General features: G+C 39.3%; 1 protein-coding gene across 2 annotated transcripts in view; it reads left to right on the top strand.

Moving 5' to 3' along the window:
• LOC117380401 (tripartite motif-containing protein 3-like) overlaps positions 1-16,522 on the top strand; it is a 72,059-nt gene extending 55,537 nt beyond the window's left edge. The window contains exons 11-15 of one of the 2 annotated variants that reach the window (XM_033977206.2): positions 5,681-5,849; positions 6,606-6,665; positions 6,843-6,913; positions 11,523-11,663; positions 13,836-16,522. In XM_033977206.2, coding sequence (XP_033833097.1) covers positions 5,681-5,849; positions 6,606-6,665; positions 6,843-6,913; positions 11,523-11,663; positions 13,836-13,988 — 594 coding nt within the window. In that variant the 3' untranslated portion in view covers positions 13,989-16,522. The remainder of the gene's footprint in view (positions 1-5,680; positions 5,850-6,605; positions 6,666-6,842; positions 6,914-11,522; positions 11,664-13,835) is intronic. The other variant, XM_055226046.1, reaches the window with a different exon arrangement.
• The last annotated feature ends 3,900 nt before the right edge of the window (positions 16,523-20,422 follow it).

Below are 20,422 nucleotides of genomic sequence, written 5' to 3'. Positions count from 1 at the left end.
ACACACAAAAACAAAACAACAGGAAAAATCAGACAAAACAAGAAAAATCGGCCAGGCGAGGAGGAGGAAGACCAGACGAGGAGGAGGAGAGCCGGGCGAGGAGAAGGAGAGCCGGGCGAGGAGAAGGAGAGCCAGGCGAGGAGGAGGGCCAGGCGGGGAGGAGGAGAGGGTCCAGCTGTCATCGGGGCATCTGAAAGAGATACACTCCACAGGGGGAGTGGGACAGGGGACAACATGTGAATAGCATTGCTGATGAGAAAATAGGACAAAGCAGAGGATAGTGCTCAGGTTGCCATACTTCCCCCAGCTAGTTATCTCCTACTGCAGCCTATCTTATCCCGGGTTTTAATGTCCCTAACTCCCTCACTAAGTAACCTGGTCATACGCTATACCGAAGAGGAAGGTTTTAAGCCTGGTCTTAAATACAGAGACTGTGGGGGCCTGTTTAACATCAGCAGGAAGTTGATTCCATAGCACAGGAGCTTGGTAACTGAATGCTCTCCCTCCCACTGTACTTTTGGACACTCTAGGAACCACTAATAGTCCTGCATTCTGAGAGCGGAGTGCTCTGTTTGGCTGGTACGGGACAATAGCATCTTGCAGATAGGATGGGGCCATACCGTTTAGGGCTTTGTATGTCAGGAGGAGGACTTTGAATTTGATTCTAAGCTCGACAGGAAGCCAGTGCAGATATTTTAGTATAGGACTGATGTGGTCTCTTCTTTTAGTTCCTGTTAGGACTCTGGCCGCTGCATTTTGGACCAACTGGAGGCTCCTTATAGTACTTTTGGGGCAGGCGGCAAGCAGAGAATTACAGTAATCAAGTCTGGAAGTAACAAATGCATGGATGAGTTTTTCAGCATCGTTTTTAGGTAAAATATTTCAAATTTTAGTTATATTTCGCAGGTGAAAGTATGCGGTTTTACAAGCTAGGTTTATATGGGCTGTGAATGAGAGATTTTGATCAAATAGGACTCCAAGATTTTTTACAGTAGGGCTAGAAGCTATACTCACATTGTTGAGTGAGATTATCTGGTCCGACAGAGAATCTCTTTGACCTTTGGGACCAACGACAATGACCTCTGTTTTTTCAGGATTTAAGAGCAGGTAATTCAAGGTCATCCAGGTTTTGATGTCCTTCACACAGGCACTGAGTTTATCTATTTGATCAGTCTGATTTGGTTTCATTAATAAGTACAGCTGAGTGTCATCAGCATAGCAGTGAAAATTAATGCCATGTTTTCTGATAATGTTACCCAATGGCAACATATACAGAGTAAATAGGATTGGACCAAGCACAGATCCTTGTGGAACACCACAGGCTACTTTAGAACAGGGAGAGGTGCTCTGGTTTATACTAACAAACTGGTACCTATCTGATAGATAGGATTTAAACCATTTGAGGGCGATCCCTCTGATTCCAATGTCACATTCTAACCAATGGTCAATGGTGTCAAACGCTGCACTGAGGTCCAGTAGGACCAGGACTGAAGCCAGCCCGTTATCAGCAGCTAGTAGTAAATCATTTGTTACTTTAAGCAATGCAGTCTCTGTGCTGTGGTGAGCTCTGAATCCAGATTGAAATTTTTCAAATATATTATTGTCCTGCAGAGCTGTTTCGCCACCACTCGTTCGAGAATTTTTGAGAGGAAGGGAAGATTAGAGATAGGTCTATAGTTGACTAGTTCATCAGGATTTAGGTTAGGTTTTTTCAAAAGGGGTTTAATCACAGCATACTTAAAGGACTGAGGAACGTAGCCATTTTCTAACAACATATTTATTATGTTATGGATGGAATCTATTATTAGGGGGAGGGCTTCTTTGAGGAGTCTGATTGGAATAGGGTCGAGCATACAGTTTGATGGTTTGGACGACATGATGGCTGAGGTAATCTCCACCTCATCAACAGGAGTAAATTTATCCAATATTATTAGAGGATCCATGTGGGATATTGGCATTACAGACTGGATTAGCTCAGAGCTGATTTTTGGAGTAGCTTTGTTGATTTTGTCTCTAATGGTTGTAATTTTGTAATCGAAGAAGTGAAGAAAGTCATCACAACTAATGTTCGAGGGGATAAGAGACTCATTAGCAGTGTGGGAGTTTGTCAGCCTGGCTACAGTGCTGAACAGAAATCTGGGGTTATTTTTGTTTACTTCTACTAGATTTGAATAGTATCTAGTTCGGGCTTTCCGCAGAGCGGCCTTATAAGTGAGCAGGCAGAGCTTCCATGCCTTCAGAGACTGCTCAGAGCGCGAGCGGCGCCAAAGCTTCTCTGTGCGTCCTACATGTTGTTTGAGTGTCCTGAGCTGTAACGTGTACCATGGAGCCGGAGGTCTTGGTTTAATGCTTTTCTGTTTTAGCAGAGCTACAACATCGAGAGCAGATTTTAAGGTGAGCATTGTTCTGTCAACCAATTGATCAGTGACAATTGGATTAAAATTATTGTCATTGTCACATGACATATCTTTCAGTAATGGCTCAATAATTTCTTTAAACTCTGTAACCGATTTATCTGATAATGTTCTTTTCATTATAGTTTTTTTCTGTGGGGCTGGATAGTCTTTTAGTATAAATTGAAAGGTAATTAAGAAATGGTCAGAGAGTATAGGGTTTTGAGGAAGGACAATTAGATCATTAATCTCAATACCGTAGGTTAGAACGAGATCTAGAGTGTGATTGTGACAGTGAGTCGGCTTATTCACACTCTGGGTGAAACCGATCCCATCCAGGAGTGCGCCAAAAGCATTACTGAGGCAATCACTGCCGTTATCTACATGTATGTTGAAATCTCCAACTATAACAATCCTTTCCCAATTCAAGACTAAACTTGAAATGAAATCAGAAAACTCTGTCAGGAAGTCGGCATATGGACCAGGTCGATAAATTATTATAAATATAACAGCTTTTTGGTTTTTCCAATTGGGGCACGTAATGGAGAGTGCGAGGCTTTCAAAGGAGAGGTATGTATAGTTGGGTTTGGGGCTGAGAATTAGACTGGAATGAGAAATGACAGCCACACCACCACCTCGACCTGTGCTCCGGGCACTCTGACTATGTTAGACTAAACAAATCTACACCATCAAGTCACATGAACTTTCATTTTCCCGAAGCCATGTTTCAGTTAGGGCTAACAGATCAATATTAAGGTCGCCAATTAGTTCATTTATTAAAAGAGATTTGGAGGAAAGAGACCTGATGTTTAGCAGTCCACATTTTACACACTTATCATTTTGTTTATTTGCGGCACATTTATTTATTTTTATTAAGTTATGAGATCTGACAGCTTCCTTGTCAGAGTTTAGAGGTGTTTTTTTTTGTGCTTTTTGTACGTGGGGCACACACAGTCTCTGTCTGTTTGGAGCTGTTCCCTCTGACTAAGCTGTGCTTCACTGGTCTAAACTGCTCCCTAACGTCACTATCACTGTGCTTCCCTGAGCTATTCTGCGTGCTAGTCTTACCTGGTTAACCTAGACTAGCAATCATATTCTGAGCTAACAGGGCGGAGCCAGCCTGCGTGGGATGGATGCCGTCTCTACATATAAGCCTAGGCTTCCCCTCAAATGCCCTCCAATTATCTATGAAGACGACACCATTCTGCGGGCACCAATTGGTCAACCACTGGTTGACTGCTGAAAAGCGGCTGTACATTTCACAATTGGTGTAGGTTGGGAGGGGGCCAGAGAAGTACACGGACTCCAACATTGACTTAGCCAATTGACAGACTGCAGCTATCTGTAACTTAACCACCTCTGACTGACCGCGCCGAGTATCGTTACCCCCCGCGTGTATAACGATCCGGCGGTACCTATTCTTACTTTTCTTTAAAAGCCTAAGATTCCCCTCGATGTCACCCAGTCTGGCTCCAGGGTAACACCGCGTGGAAGCTGCAGGCAGTTCCACGTCCCTGACTATGGAGCTCCCTATGACTAAAGTGTCCCGGGTCCAGCTCAGGGGAGCAAACCTGTTCTGGACAGGGAGCTCTCTACTCTCAACCCTGTGTCCCTGGTCTGCTACAGTCCTATTCTCAGCCCTGTGTCCCTGGCCTGTCCTACGCTTTCTTCTAACTGTCACAAACCTGTCCTGGTCTGATCCCGGCTGCACGGGTTGCGCTGGGGGGCTAGTCTCGCTAGTTACGCTAAAGCTACTGCGGTCCGCGGTCCCTACTGCTGCTACCTGACTGTAACTCGGGGTCAGAGCCTCCAATGAGCGGGTCCGCATTTCTAACTCTGAGACCCTGGCCTGCAGGACTGCCACGACACCACACTTAACGCAACTGTCCCTATCATCGTCAAATAAGCCAGGGTCATCACTCCACATATGGCAACCAGGGCAGGGAAGAGCGAGAGAAGAGGAGGAGGGTTTAGCCATGATGCTAGTCGGCTAGGCTAGTTCAGGCTGAACCGAGAGATAGAGGGGCTTAATCCACGAAGTGCGGAGCAATAGATGCTGAATGAAACTTCGGTGGTTTAGCGAAGTATTCAGGCACTAGTGTAGATGTTAGAAACTGCTTTTTAAAATTGTAAAGATTCGTGGATTAACAATTTCAGGAGAGAGACGCTAGATACGCTAGATATACAACTCGCAAAACAGAATGCACTCACCCGGAAATGACGTTAGCAGTCAGTCCAGCCAGTTTAAATAGTGTAAGCTTAAATAAGAACTTAAGTGCCCCTTAATATGTACTTGAACTACTAGAAAATAACGGCTTAAGCTTGTAAAATAAAACTTTTCCCTTTGATTGTAATAAAATAATATGAATAACTTAAATGCTGATTACATCAATTTGAATATTACCAGAATGTAACCAAAATATTCTTTGAGCCCTTAAACTTCAAATAAAATACAGCATTCACATTACTGATACAAATGTACAAATATGAAATCGAATGTAGTTAGCTTTAGCTTGTAACTTATAGTGGCTGTGACGTAATAGAGAAGCCTTAGCAGGAAATGTTACCTTATTAACAGTTCAATTAGTCAACCTTTATGATTGCCCTTTTTCACTTGGACTGTCTCTTGACTTGTGAGAGTCCAGTTTCTTATGGCCTTATCTTGATTGCAAGCCCCTACGTCGCGTGCACAGTCCTGGTTAGCTTGTCTCTTGGTCACGGCTCCGCTCCGCACACATCCTGAACACGCCCAGACATGCCCGCTGCTGCCCCATGTGCTCTCCACTCGCGCTGATCAACATTCCGAGTTTTCACTGTAATTCCTCCAGGTACTACAGACACAAGTGGTTTCCTCTACTGACGAATTTATTGACATCCATCTTGCACATGAATCCAAATAAATACACTCGTGAAAACTAAAGAAAAACATAGACAAAACAATAATTAACTTAATGAACAATAAAGACATTCAACAATTACCTTAAAATAAAATACGGTAGACAAACTAATCTCGTTGGCTGTATAACGAGAGGGATTAACTGAGATATCTTCTTTCTTCTTAAATGTATCCTTAAACTGCAACCCAATCATCTGCTTTTAATCATGCCACTTTTCTCATTTAGCTGAGATCGCTTCTTCTACGCGACTAGCATTGCTTCATGTGTACACAGACCTTAAACTGCGCCCTCTAGTGACACTCCACAAAATTACACCTAAATAATATAAAACATAAAAACTAAAAAGTGGCAGTTACACAATATGTTATTTTTTTTTCTTTTTTTTCTCAGAACAAAATTGGAGCAGGGAGGCTGATGGGACCCAAAGGAGTGGCGGTGGATAAGAACGGACACATCATCACCGTGGACAACAAGGCATGCTGCGTCTTCATCTTTCAGTCCAATGGGAAACTGGTCACTAAGTTTGGGGCCAAGGGGACTTCAGACAGGCATTTCGCAGGTAAGCTAGCAAAACCAACTAGCTTCAGTTATTGTTAGCTATTCGCTATTTAGTGTTTTAGTATTTTGAATAACATAGGATTATCTAATTATGTGTCTAATGGAATTTACTGGAAGCATATAGCACTAAGCTTATATAGCAGATAAGATAGATTACATAATAGCTACCAGTTTATCAGTTTAATTTGTTTGTATTCTTAGACCACATATTTATTGTTTACCATAAAAAAAACCAACAACTATTGGTCAGGGTGTGTGGTGTGAGCCAGATTTACACTGGTGTTCATGTTGTCAAGTTTTTCTCATTGAAATCATAGCAAAGTGCAACATAGCCCATCATTTTGTGTTTCTTAGTTGCTATAGTTATTGGACCCAGTTCATATTATTATTATTATATTTTTATATATATATAAAGGAGGCATATTATATTAGCTTTTTAAATAATAATAATACATCAAACTTGGTTGGTGAATCCGCCTGTCAATCACGCCCATCAGAATTCGGGGAGACAAAGTTTAGGCTATAAGATAAGATATAAGATGGCTATAAATAGTGTCAGAATTCAAGCAGACTTGAGCATAATGTGTCTCCTTTAAATCTTTTTGACTCATTTTGGTGACCTGCCCACTGACCACCAATATGAATCGTAACACTGCATGACATTTCATTATAGATTTTGCCCATTGTTTATGTTGAACCCAATCCTTTGACTTGACGTTTCTCTTGTCTTCACTCACCTTATGTTCTTCCCTTTTAGACAAGAGTGGTGCAAACATAGCACTGGATCAAAAGTTTAGTAAATCTGGCCCTGTGTTCAGTAAGTAAAAGATGACGCCATGTTTTGATTTGATGTTTCTCTGTCACGTCTGCTCTCGTCAGCCCCTGCTACGGGCTGTGCTGTTGTTGCATTGTTGTTTAAAAATAGACTTGTTCACTTCCTCTGTAGACAATGAACTCGCCACGTCATCCTTCCCTCTTGCTCTGCCTCCCACAGGTCCTCACTTTGTGGCCGTGAATAACAAGAATGAGATAGTTGTGACGGACTTCCACAACCATTCAGTTAAGGTACAAGCTATGATACGTCATGGCATGTTTTTTGCAGAGGTTTATTCTTAGCTTGCGCATAGGGGTCATCGATAATGCCAAAAAAATTATATCACAACTTTTTTGGAGCGAGATCACAATCACATTTTTATTTATTTATTTTTTTTGTTTAAAGTATTTTTACTATTAGTAAATTATATTATAATATTATTTACTATTAGATTAGAAATACAATTTCAAAACATTGAAATATTTTTTTTTTTACACCCAAACCCCGGAACAAACCCAACTTGTTGCACCATGAAAACATATATGCAAATAATATACATCTAACACATTTCACAGGAGTAGTGGTACTACTACTTCAGTGGGTAAAGTGAGTGCATGCATTTTTCCCATTCCATATAAATGATATCAGTTCATCTAAGTTTGAGAAAAAGGTTTTCGTCAAAAAAGATTGGAACCGATTGAAAAAGATAGAAATTGTTGTAACGGTGCGGGTTAGGACCAAAGTATGCGGACTCAGAGCGGGTTGACAGTGTTTATTTACAAGTCTTTGTGGAAAAAGTCTTAAACAGTTCGGATAACACACACACGGGGATCCAGGAAGCAGGAGGCAGGCAGGACGGACGGAGAGCGGGTCGGGAACGGGAAGCCGGGGCTGGAGTGAAGACGGGAGCGAGGACAGACAGGGCCAGCGTAGTCCAAGGAGCGGGACCCAGGGTAAGAGGCAGGCGGAACACCAGAGACCAAGACAGGCAGAGCGGAGGGAGATGACTGTACCGGAGCGTAGAGGCAGGTGCAGGAGCGGGCGAAGGCAGGAGTCTGGAAAGGTGGCAAAATCCAAAATGAGAACAGGAATGCAAAAAACAGAGCTGGAACATTCACGTTTTACACGCGGACGGTCTGGCCCCGAGTGTAGACTGCCGAGTCTTCTTATGCGCCACCACAGGTGAGGGTGATTGCGCTAATGCGCTCCAGGTGTGAGCAGAAGGAGTCAGAGACTCCGCCCAGCTCCAGACAGACAGGTGAGGGAGGGGGAGAGAGAGTACAGGAGGGCAGCAACAAACAGACATCATGACAGAAATTTGAGTAAAATATTTATTTTAATGACATTTATTCTGACACCTCAGGTATAATGGTAATGTATTACAACATTCAAAGTCAAGTTTTATGCAATCTAATGATGGAACAAAATTTGTTTCATACAGGTGTTTATAATTATTAGTAATCCATACTCTTAGATACTGTACACCTAAGAGTATGGATTAATGCTTAGTAAAAAAGTGTTTTTACTAAGCATTCGATTAGAAATATAATTTCAAAACATTACAATACTTTTTTAACACCCAAACCCCGGAACAAACCCAACCTGTTGCACCATAAAAATATTTCCAAATAATATACATATAAGTAGTAGTACCACTACTCCTGTGAGATAAGTGAGGGATCAAGATCTCTGATCTTACTCAAAACAGGTTGCGAAGTGCTGAAAAAAATGGTAATCGGTACAGCCTCTTATAGGAAATCAGATTTTCTCTAATGTTAGATGGTGTATAAGGTCAACAAGCCACAATCTGAAGGTTGGGAGTTGTTTATCTTTCCACTTGACCCGTATTAATCTTTGAGCTAAGAATGTGGTATAAGCAATTATATTTTTATAATTTTTGGTGAAGGTGAACAGATTCCAGTGTTATACCAGATATTGCGATTATGGCTTCAGGTTCAATGCTGAACCCTAATGCTTCAGAATGAAATTTAAAGACAGACTGCTAGGTGTTTTTCAGCTCTGAACAAAACCAAAACATATATGACAGTATCCTTGGTTCAGTTTCACAACGATCACAATTTACCATCAAGTTCCGGTTTGATCTTGGCTAGCTTTAATTTGGACCAATGTAGTCTATAGACATTTTTTAATTGTATAAGTCTTTGTCTTAATATTCACATGTCTTCAATCTGCTTATCTAAAACACACTGCCAAACATCTTCAGAGAAATTTGTATCCAGTTCCTCTTCCCATTTCATTTTAACATGAGTCAGAGGCACTATATTATGAGTTGAGTGCAGCATAGACTTTACCAGTGATTCCTTTACAGTGTGGGGTTAAGTCCAAAATGTTCTCAAGAAGAAAGCCCGGTGGCCTTGAGGGGAAATGGTTAAATGAGGTAGACACAAAGCTGCAAAGTTGAAGATACCTGAAAAAACGAGAGTCAGGGATATAGTACTTTGTTTTCAATCCTTCAAATGAGGCAAAAAGACCTTCAATAAACAGGTTCTTCAGTGTCCCTAGACCATTTGTAGCCCAAAGTGTAAAAGATTCATCAATAACAGATGAGGAGGAGTAAACATGCATTTTTTCACAGTTGGGGCATATATTGACATATTTTTAAGACCCAAATTCCTCCTAAATTGTGTCCAGATTTTAAATGAATGTTTAACCGCTGGGTTTAAGAATAATTTGTCTAAGGATTGAGATAAAGGTAGCTCTGAACAAAGCAGTGAATGTAAAGAGGCAGCCAGACATGACATATTCTCAAGGTTCAACCATTTAGAATTCCTTTTGGGTAAAGTCTCTGACCTGTGCAACAGTGCATGAATATTGGCAGATCTCTACAGAATTGTAAAATATTTTTGCGGATGCGTGCATTTTTCCCATTCCATATAAATGATGATATCAGTTTATCTAAGTTTGAGAAAAAGGTTATTGTCAAAAAGATTGGAACCGATTGAAAAAGATATAGAAATTTGGGTAAAATATTCATTTTAATAACATTTATTCTGACTATTCTGACCCCCCAGGAATAATGGTAATGAATTCCCCCCCAATGCCCCTCAGTCCACCAAAGTAATATGTTTTCATTGTTTTTCAGTCATTGTCTCCAAAAAAAAAACACAGGAACTCTTACAGTTCTCTTCTACAGCGTGAAACCAGAAGGGTACGGAAGGAAGGAGGGAAAGCAAAGGAGCCCCCTCACAGAATGTTATTCCTCACATATGCCATGGTCTCAGCAGCATCCCGAAAGAGCTTTTCGATACCATCATGGGTGATCCACAGCAGAGCCAAATGTAGGATCCCATGGCGCACGTTGTCCCATAGAAGTTTTCTGACATCACTGAAGGCCGATCTAGCATGAACCACACTCGGCAGATTGTCGGGGAAGATAAGGATCGTGGAACCCATTGTAGAGGAGAGGATCATCCCAGGCGTGGTGGAGAATGTCGAGGCAATCCTGATAGTAGTGTAGTTTGGCTTATCCTTTACTCGATTCAACGGTGTGGTGCAGTGGGATCTGTCAATCAAAACATCTTTATCCATTTTCAGACTCTCTCTGAGCAATTTAGATACCGATACTGGTGTGCTCGGGGATTCCTCTGCTACATTCAATATGCAGATATTTGATCTGTGCATTTGTCCCTCCACTTTGAAAAGAGTTTCTTTGAAAGAGTACAGCCATGTCGGTCTTGATAGAAGACAATATTTCAGTCTTGGCCACTCAGCTCTGTTGGGTTTGTTAGCTCCTCTGACAGCGTGCTAGGTGCGGTGCTAGGTGCGGTGCTAGGTGCGGTGCTAGGTGCGGTGCTAGGTGCGGTGCTAGGTGCGGTGCTAGGTGCGGTGCTAGGTGCGGTGCTAGGTGCGGTGCTAGGTGCGGTGCTAGGTGCGGTGCTAGGTGCGGTGCTAGGTGCGGTGCTAGGTGCGGTGCTAGGTGCGGTGCTAGGTGCGGTGCTAGGTGCGGTGCTAGGTGTAGTAGAGCTCATGTCGTCATCATATATGTTTTTTAAGATCATGATCAAGATCATGTGTTGCTCTCTGTTCCATTTGCTTGCACTGAACTGGACAAAAAGGCTTTTGACTTGATTTCCTTGAATGATTTTAAATCTAAACTGAGAGGTTTCGAGGCTGACTCCATAACATGCACTTGTTTTTCATAATCTGGTTGTCTTTTCCTCTTATCTTGTCTTTTTAATTATGTAACTGTATTTTTTTATTTTCTGCTGCCGCTTGGCCAGGACTCACTTGAAAAAGAGGTTTTTAATCTCAATGGGACCTTCCTGGTTAAATAAAGGTTAAATATATAAATAAATAAATACATTTAATCGCCATATCACCCAGCCCTACTTGCAAAATACTATATATCATTTACAGATTATATTGCGGCTAAAATACATTAATAATTTTGTCAAAATTAGTCTTGTGTTGGTTCTAATTAAATGTGTGATAATTGCAGTAATAGGTAAAGGTAGTGTATTACTCAAAGTACATGTGGTTATGTAGGATTTTTTTTTTTTTTTCATACCAATCTGATATCCCGAGATATGAAGTAAACATGTTAAAATAAAATATTGGTTACAACAATAATTTATTTACAACTACAAAAACATCAGAATGAGCTCCTTGCTTTGGGTTTACTGATGGCTAACCTAACCTGTTTGTGTTCTATATTTATTGTGCAGTATTTGTTTATAAATCAGTAGCTGTGTGTGGTTCGTACTCTTAACTTGAAACGTACATACTGTTTCAAAATGGTAATGGTAATAAATAAATCCAAGGTTTAACAATATATTGTATCTTTCTCATGTTATTCAGCTCTAGTTCCTGAGAGTATAATAATTTTGCATGTGCCAATAGGTGTACAACGCAGATGGAGAGTTCCTGTTTAAGTTCGGCTCTCATGGAGAGGGCAATGGGCAGTTTAATGCTCCCACTGGAGTGGCTGTGGACACCAATGGCAACATTATTGTGGCTGACTGGGGCAACAGCAGGATACAGGTACACTCAAATAAAATCACTAGGCAGTAGTAGTAGCTGGTTCCGAGTTGAATGTATTTTAAGTGTTGATTTCTTTTAGCATTGGACGTAATGGATTTCATAATATAAGTTGTCTGTGTAATCTCTCAGTAGTCCAGGCCTAATTCATAGCAAAAAAAGAAATAAAATCTGTCAACTGGACAAAATGCTGTAGGAGTGAAGATGTTTTTTCGCTGCTCATCCAAGTCATCCTTCAGTTCTGGACAGATGGGGCAGGTGGACTCTGCCTTATATTTATCTGAAGGGAGGAGCTAGCTACGTTGAAATTCAAAACCCTATTGTTTACAGTTACTGTTTGCAGTCTAGGTCTATTGTGTTACCCTAAGTGTGCACTGTGCCAGAGTTCTACGTAGCATTCAAGCCCTTAATGAGTAGTTTCACACCTATTAGCATCCTGGCTAGCTTGTTTTTTTTTTCTTTATTTTGATTTGGATCTGAGGATGATGAGTTATAAATCGGCATAGATGATGTCTTGAAGCCCCCATTCCTGTTCACGAAAGGATTACCTTTCCTAACAGAAATTGCTTCTTTAGGGCCCCTCTAAAACCATTTCTATTTTTTGGCCAAGATCTGTACCTCATTATCTTCAAAGGAGTGGTTAATGGCTTTGAGATGGAAATGTACAACTGACTGGGGTCCAGAGGAGCTCCCTCGACGGTGTTGGTATATTCTTTTATGGAGTGGCTGTTTAATTTCTCCAATGTAACTCTCACTGCAGTCTTAACTACACCAAACAACATAACATCAGAGAAGGCTGTCACTGCTCTAGAGAAGGACCATAGCATCAACATTTTGGCAGCTGACAAAGGGAGATGCACGGTGATCCTGAACTCAGCTGATTAAGAGGCTAAGGTGAACGGCCTAAACCACAACCTATGATTTACTGAAATGTGACCCTACTAGGGTACAAGAAGATCATAGACTGTTTACAGAAACTGGAGAAGGAAGAAGTCATTGATAGACAGCTGTATTACAGACTATCCTGGTGACGCCATTCCTTGCATCTATGGCCCCCGAAAATCCACAAAGAGGGAGTACCTCTTAGATGTCATATAGTCCCTTTAAACCCATGACCATCTTCTACATAAAGGGTGCTGTGCTACATAAAGGGATATTGTATGTAGCACAGAGTCCATCACATACAATACGGCCAAATATCTGAAGGCCATCCTGGCCTCTCTGGTTGGCAGCACGGAGCACCATATTGAGAACACAGCAGAATTTGCTAGCAACGTCAAGCATCTCCAATTCGATTTGGATAAGACAATGGTTTAATTTAATTTGACCTCTCTTTTCACTTGTATTCCTACATCAGTAGTGGTAGAGGCAGCAAAGAGGAACTAAACTGTCACCTGACCAAATCTGCCAACTCCTAGAAATTAGTTTGAATACCACATATTTCCAGTTCAGAGGTAACTTCTACAGGCATATACATGGCTGTGCCATGGGCTCACTGGTCTCTCCTATTATGGCTAACTTCTATATGGAACAATTTGAACAAGATGCATTGGCCTCATTTCCAGGCATTGGTATCAATACGTGGACAACAACTGGAATAAAATCAAAATTCAAGATCTGGAACCCTTTACTGCACATATTAATGCTGTGGATCCAGACATCAAGTTCACACAGGAAGAGGCCAAGGAGAACAAAATGGCCTTTTTAAATGGTGCAGTAACTATAGGAGAGGACCGATGACTCCAGGTAGAAGTCTTCAGGCCCACACACACTGACCAATACCTGCTGTTTGATTTACACCATCCCCTGCAGCACATACTCGGAGTTATCCGGTCTATTTCAAACCTACAAACACTTAAAGACAGAAACTGGTTCACTCTAAGGAGAAAACCCTGAGCCACAAACAAGCAATTTAGTGTAGTGAAGAGTGCAGTGAGCGTTACATTGGAGAAACAACCACTCCATAATATAATGTACCACATGCAAGAGCTCCTCGGGACCCCAGTCTGACGTTCATCTCCATCTATTACTCCTTTGAAGATAATGAGGTACAGATGGTTTGAGAGGGGAGTTAAAGAGTATATATATATATATATATATATATATATATATATAGGTAACAGACACCAGTTAACACTCTTTAAAAGTCCTAACCCTTCACCGTGTACGTCTTAGGTATTCGACAGCTCCGGCTCCTTCCTTTCCTACATCAACACGTCTGCAGACCCCCTATACGGGCCCCAGGGCCTGGCCCTCACCTCGGACGGGCACGTTGCTGTGGCCGATTCTGGTAACCACTGCTTTAAGGTCTACCGCTACCTGCAATAAAACCTGGCAGTATACCAGAACTAACCAGAACCCAGTACCCTAACTAAGGACTCAAGACTGGACTTAGTTATTAAAGAGGAATGGAAAAACTATGTGCATATAAGATGGTCATGGGTTTAAAGGGACTATATGAAGTACTAGATGTTTGGAGTTTGAGCAAATCTCCAGGTAAACAGTTAATTGCAGTTTACACCACCTCCATGTAGTAGTATGTTCTCAAATAATATATTTAGTGTAATATTTTACAGTTATATTTTATGCAATTATGTTACTCCATATTGTCCCTTTAACCCACAATTTGTGAGTGTAACAATTTGTGAGTGTGTCAAGGAGCCATAACTTGTTCGAATGCATGACGTTTGATTTGGAACAATACCTGCATAGCATTAGCTTACGCCGTACACTAACAACTTAGCTGCTTCTAGCTTCTTTAGGCTTCTCCAGCTACGAAATGTAAAACTTCATATCGACTTATATCACATTACATCAGACATTGTCAACAGGGCTTGGCATTAACCAACTCATTTTACAGTTTCATATTATGCTTAACTTAATTACATATTTTAACCAATTAAATTTTGTACAGTTCACACAAAACACTCACCAGATTTGGATCGTTTTGCTGCTCAGACTGCTTTCACTTTGCAGCTAACTTTAATAGCAGCTGTCATTTGCTGCCTCATTTTAATTGCTACATTCCTTAGTGTGGCAGCAGGTGCCGCTAATGTCAAGCCCTGATTGTTGCCATGTGTGCATTGTTTGGCTGTATGTAAATTGTATACATGAATGTATATTGTAAATAGATAGCTGTATGTATGTGCTAGCTGCAGTTTGTCTCCCCAATTTGCATCATTCACAAAATGAAGTCCTTAAAATATCTTGAAGTTAATATTAAATTCAACAAACTAAGGCTAAAACAGATAGAGAACATATTTAGCTCTGTCTAAAGAATAAAAAATTATGTTGCGCTATTGGATTAGCATGATTAACACAAATCAGGTCACTGACACAAATTGAGGGAATGACATGCAGCCCCCTGTTAAATGTGCATGCCTGTGCAAATACGGCAGCTGTTAACTTAGCACATGCTTCACAATGTTCATATTTATTTATAAGCAGCACAATATTGTTTTTTGTTAAATATGATTTCTTTTTATTTTAAGGGAAAAATTGAGACAAAAAAATATTTATTTTCTACACTAGACTAGCATTTATATACATTTTTTTCAATTTAAATTTTTTCCATCAAATCTGTATTTTCGGAAAAGGAATAATTGGTACCAGTTTTATGATGGGGTCTTTGTGATTGATTTTAATGTGCAATGTACTTTAACGACAATATCCGCAATACCTATTTAATATGTAAAATTGTAGGATTTTTTTTTTTATTTTTTTTATTTTTTGTGATTTTATAACTAATTTTAAATACCTTTTTCATAATGGTACCAAATATTCAACTTCAAAATAGAATTCATATTGCTAAAATTATATTACATTGTAACATATTTCAATTATTTTTATTTACACTAAATTAGTGTTTCAGCTTGTTTCTTTTCAGCTTGTATTTTTTTGTTGTCCAACCTTCACTCACACAGCATGGTCCCATTGAAGTGGTAACAAACCGGATAATACAATAGCATACATATCTCAGGAAACCCATTCATACATCCACATTACAACTAACATTTGTATAAAAAATATGCATATTATGGGCTATGGGTATGAATTCTGTTATTTTTCTTCTTTTACGGACAGCCATAGAGTTCGGTATCTTTGGGACTTGGCTACATGTACAAAAATATTTTATTGGTTAATTTTTTTTCATTAGATTGTACCCCTAAACCAGATGACATTCCTGTTGCACCAGCTACAGCAGCATTATAAGCTTTGGCAGAAAATTTAACTGGCTTCCTTCCAGTTCATTGGCATATGCTTAAGCTACTTCACCATTGCAACCACCCATAAAATGTATAAACTATGTTAGTAATTGACAGATTTTTTTATTGAGATAAGGGTAAGGGCTAAGGGTACTCCATGTGCCAACCACTTTGTCAATATATTTAATATGTAATATTTATGTAGGTTTAATTTTTTTTTTTTTTTTTTTTGTAGAAGAAAATCTTCTCAGCATTTAACCTAAACTTCAACTTATGTTTTACACCTGTATCTTGGTCAGGAGTACCTAGCTGGAGGATTACCTTGCTTGGCAGGTTGTAGGTGCCCTTGTAAGGCATATCTTTTTCCTTAATTCACTTTACCAATGACCCTTTATAAAATATCTTTGCACTTTTAGCCAAGCCATATGTAGAGATTTTGAATACATGCTTACAATAATATATACCTTCTGTTACAGTGATATTGTCCCATTGCTGTTCATGTTTCCGTGTAGTTCAGAGACAGTAGAGGGTAGATGACATTTTGAACACGTACCAGAACACTGCTGTGAGCTACAGTTTGAATGGAGTGAAAGGCCATATCATACTGCTTTTGTTCATCACATGCACTGGTAATAAAAGCACATGGTTTACTGAAGTGACTCTCGCTTTTCAATTTTGTTATTTTCATCAAACAAGAAATTGAGATTTACAAAATAAAAGGGATATTTTGATCACTTTAGTAGATTTTCAAAATAGGTCTGGACGACGTAGCAAAAAAAAAAATCAAAATGTGATCTGAATATACAGTATTGTATCATATACAATATGATATTTTGGTGGTGTCATATAAATACACAAACACAGACATCCACTCCTATTGGTCAGCCTTGGTCAGGCTGTAGTTGGTCAGGTTGAAGTGTGCACTCTCTGAAGAAGCAGATGACTTTATGTGCTGCTCTAAGGTAATATAAAGATATATGAACATAGATACAGATATATCAATTGAAAAGTGTTATCTGAAGAAAGCTGTGAAATAAATATTTTTGGCATATCACCCACCTTGAATTCAATTTCTAATAAGGTGTAGTATCTTGCTTTTTACTTCACTTTTCACTAAAAACCAAACTAGTTCATTTTAAACGGTTCACAGTGGACCAGTTATTCCTCAATTCCTGGATTCCAAGCATTCAAATTATTCACTGTGATGAGTTTATAAGTACTTCCCACAACTTTCAATGCATGGTTTTGCTATCAGGGTAAGAAATCTGGAAGTAAATTTTAAATTTTGGCATAAGGACCTTATACTATTTACTGAGCATTTTTGATAAACATTTAAATTTAATAGGAGTAAAACATTTTTGTAACATTTTAGCTGTGAATAGAGCTCACCGTAAATTTTTATTTGACATATCAATGTCACACTTAGCACCTTTTAAAACTTTTGTATATGAATAGACAGGTTAACAAGACTTACATTATATAATAAAATATGTACAAAAGTAAAAGGTCTAAATTGCAAATTGGAATAAATATTTATTATTTATTTTATTGAAAAAATTTCTGACCCCGTTTTTTCTAGGTATATTCTTTGGTATAAACAGTACACAGTAGCACACAGCCACTCCTAACACATAACAGCATATTATAGATAATACATATGCAGTATATACACTACCTACATGTGCATTTCCAAGTCTGTACGCAGTAGTAATTAATAGTACGTTTACTCAGTCTATCACAATATTGCATAGAGATTTTCAAATCAAAGTGAAATTAGAAAAGTCATATGTAACAAAAATTAAATTCATAATATTTTGAAACTCTAACCATAAACATTGATGCAAAAAGACAAATTAATAGACAAAAAGTACCTACACAGAAAATCATAGGGTATAAACTGGAAGAGTGGTTAACCTTCATTCAAAACTAGAGCCATCTCAAAGTCTTTATGATTCACAAATGGGTACAATTTTGAATATCTAAATTATGCCCAAAAAATCTGGTATTAAGTAGTGAGATATTTTGAGAAGACAAATTAGTAGCCTGGTTCCCATGTTTATGGACTCTAAAAACACAGATTAGATTCCTGGTTTCAAATCAATATGTAGAATGGGGTTCGCAGTGTGGCATTATATATCTTCATGGAGACAAGCAGGTGACACTATAAGATACAGGTCGGATCTGTGGAGAGGCAGCCATAGCTTACTCTAAAAATGTGCATTATTTATGGATTTCTCAAGCAACATCTGTAATTGAGTGTAATCAAGATTGATTTAGGGTATTCTAAAAGTAATTAACCTCTCATGCAGTACTAGTAAAATTTACTTTTTAAAAAAATTTTTTATAAAGCATTAGTGAATGAATGTGAGAGAGTGGTAGATCCCTTACCAAAAACTTTTTTCTTTTTTTTTTTTTTTTAATCTATCTAAAATTGCTATAGAACATCACAGACCAGATGGCTTCAGGTGTCCCTCTAGTCAGTGTTCATTCAGTCAATACTGTGTTTGTGAAGATTTTAACATAAGTACTAACAAAATCATAAAGCAAACGACGAAGTTAAATCTGTCAACTGGACAAATCGTTGTATGAGTGAAGACGTTTCGCTGCTCATCCAAGCCACTTCTTCAGTTCTGGTCAGAATGCTGGTGGCCACTGCCTTAAATCTATCTGAGGGGAGGGGCTAACCACACTGAAACTGTCAACAGCTATTATTTCCAGTTTCAGCTGAGACTACCCTATTCAGCCCTTAATGACCCTGCTATTGTTCTCATTGTTCTGGGTCTGAGAATGGAGTTGTAGATGGGGGAGAGATTATATCTCAGGCCCCCATTTCTGTTTAAGGAAGGATTCTCTTTCCTAACAAAAATAGCTTCTTTAACTCCTCTCTCAAACCATTTCTTTTCTCTGGCTAAGATCTGAAATTCACTATCTTCAAAGGAGTGGTTAGTGGCTTTGAGATGGAGATGTACAGAGGACTGGGGTCCAGAGGAACTCTCACGCCAGTATTGGAAATCATAAAGATAAAAATGAAAACCACAATAAAACATAAAACAATAGATGATTTCAGTAAAATGTATCAAAATGCATGCAAGGCATACACCAAAACTTTGTCATCACATCTCATTCACACTTTGCATCAGAATTTAGCTGATTTTTTGTAGAAATGTCCAACTTTCTGAATGGCAACTCTATTTGAAATATTGTTTCTGTCTAATGCTGCATTCCAATTGCTCTTGGAGGTCGGATTTTCTGAGTTCCAACTTGTAAATGTACACTGGAACACTCATCCATCTTGAAATTCCTACTCAGAAACTCAGGTAACATTTCAGAACCCTGAGTTAGAAAATCAAACATGGCTATGCCCTGTGTAAGTCCACCTGTTCTGTGAACCTGCAGTTCTGTCATGCTCCGTTATACTAACAGAAAAACAGAGCTAACGACAACAAAAGCAAAAATTCACTCTCAAACAGGGTTGGCCCTAGCTTTCAGGGGGGCCCAAGCTGAATTCGTCTCTGGGGCAGCAGATATATCCTGGCTCAGCTTGGTGATTCACATTCGCCAACATTATGACTATGCTCTCATCACCTTGACCAATTGTATTTGTATTTATATGACCAACATCGACTGAAAGCATCCAAAATGTCACAACTACTAGAACACAAGAACAGCAGACAAACATATAAGGAGGTGTCTAGTGGATTTTAATGTGTTCCAGTTGGTGACAGTGGGCTTATAAGGGTCCTTGCACCGGTGTAAACACATAGTTGCCCTTACCTATGCCCAGCTCAAAAACAAATGTAGGCAGCAGCAGATATTTTGCTACTATAGATATAAAACAAATATTATCATTTGACATATTTAGGCTGCTGTAAACACACAAGCCCTGTTTCCAATAAAACTTGATATATTAGTTTAGTTTAGTCTTTATTTAAGGGACCATGTACAGAGACATTAGCTGTTAGATGTTCTGCACCAAATTATAGCTAAGTAGCTAATTTCCATTTGCAGTCCCTGGTTTACAGAGAAAAAATACAGTAGTCACAATAATAATAAAAAACAACCAAAAGAACTTATAATTTATATGCACATTGGCACGTCTCAGTCATTCATCCAGTTCAGACACTCTGATGCACATATTACCATACTTAAAATACATTACACACTTTACATATTACATTTAAAACACAATAACAAAAAATAAAAAAAAACTCAGTGCTGGTAAGTGTAGTTGTCCCAAAGCCAATTTTTTAGTTCAGAGGAGAATGTAGTATGGTTTGTGATAGTTCTTATTTCAGGTGGGAGGTTGTTCCATTGTTTTATTGCGTTGTAGGAAAAGGCTGTTTGTGCAAAAGCAGTTTTCCATTTTGGGGTGTTACATTCTCCGGTGGTGGAAGCTCGCGTGGTTTTGGAGGAGATGGTGGATGCGCACTGGACGAAGTGTCTGAGCGGTGTAGGGGCAGAATTATTCAGTATTTTGTGGACCAGCCGGAGAGATGCTTGCTTTTGTAGATTGTTCAAGTTCAACTGTTTATATTTCTGTAGGATATCGCAGTGGTG

The sequence above is a fragment of the Periophthalmus magnuspinnatus genome, chromosome 13 (assembly GCF_009829125.3).
Source record: "Periophthalmus magnuspinnatus isolate fPerMag1 chromosome 13, fPerMag1.2.pri, whole genome shotgun sequence".
NCBI lineage: Eukaryota > Metazoa > Chordata > Actinopteri > Gobiiformes > Gobiidae > Periophthalmus > Periophthalmus magnuspinnatus.
Note: the sequence above shows the minus strand (reverse complement) of the source record. Positions and strands in the feature narration are given on the sequence as shown.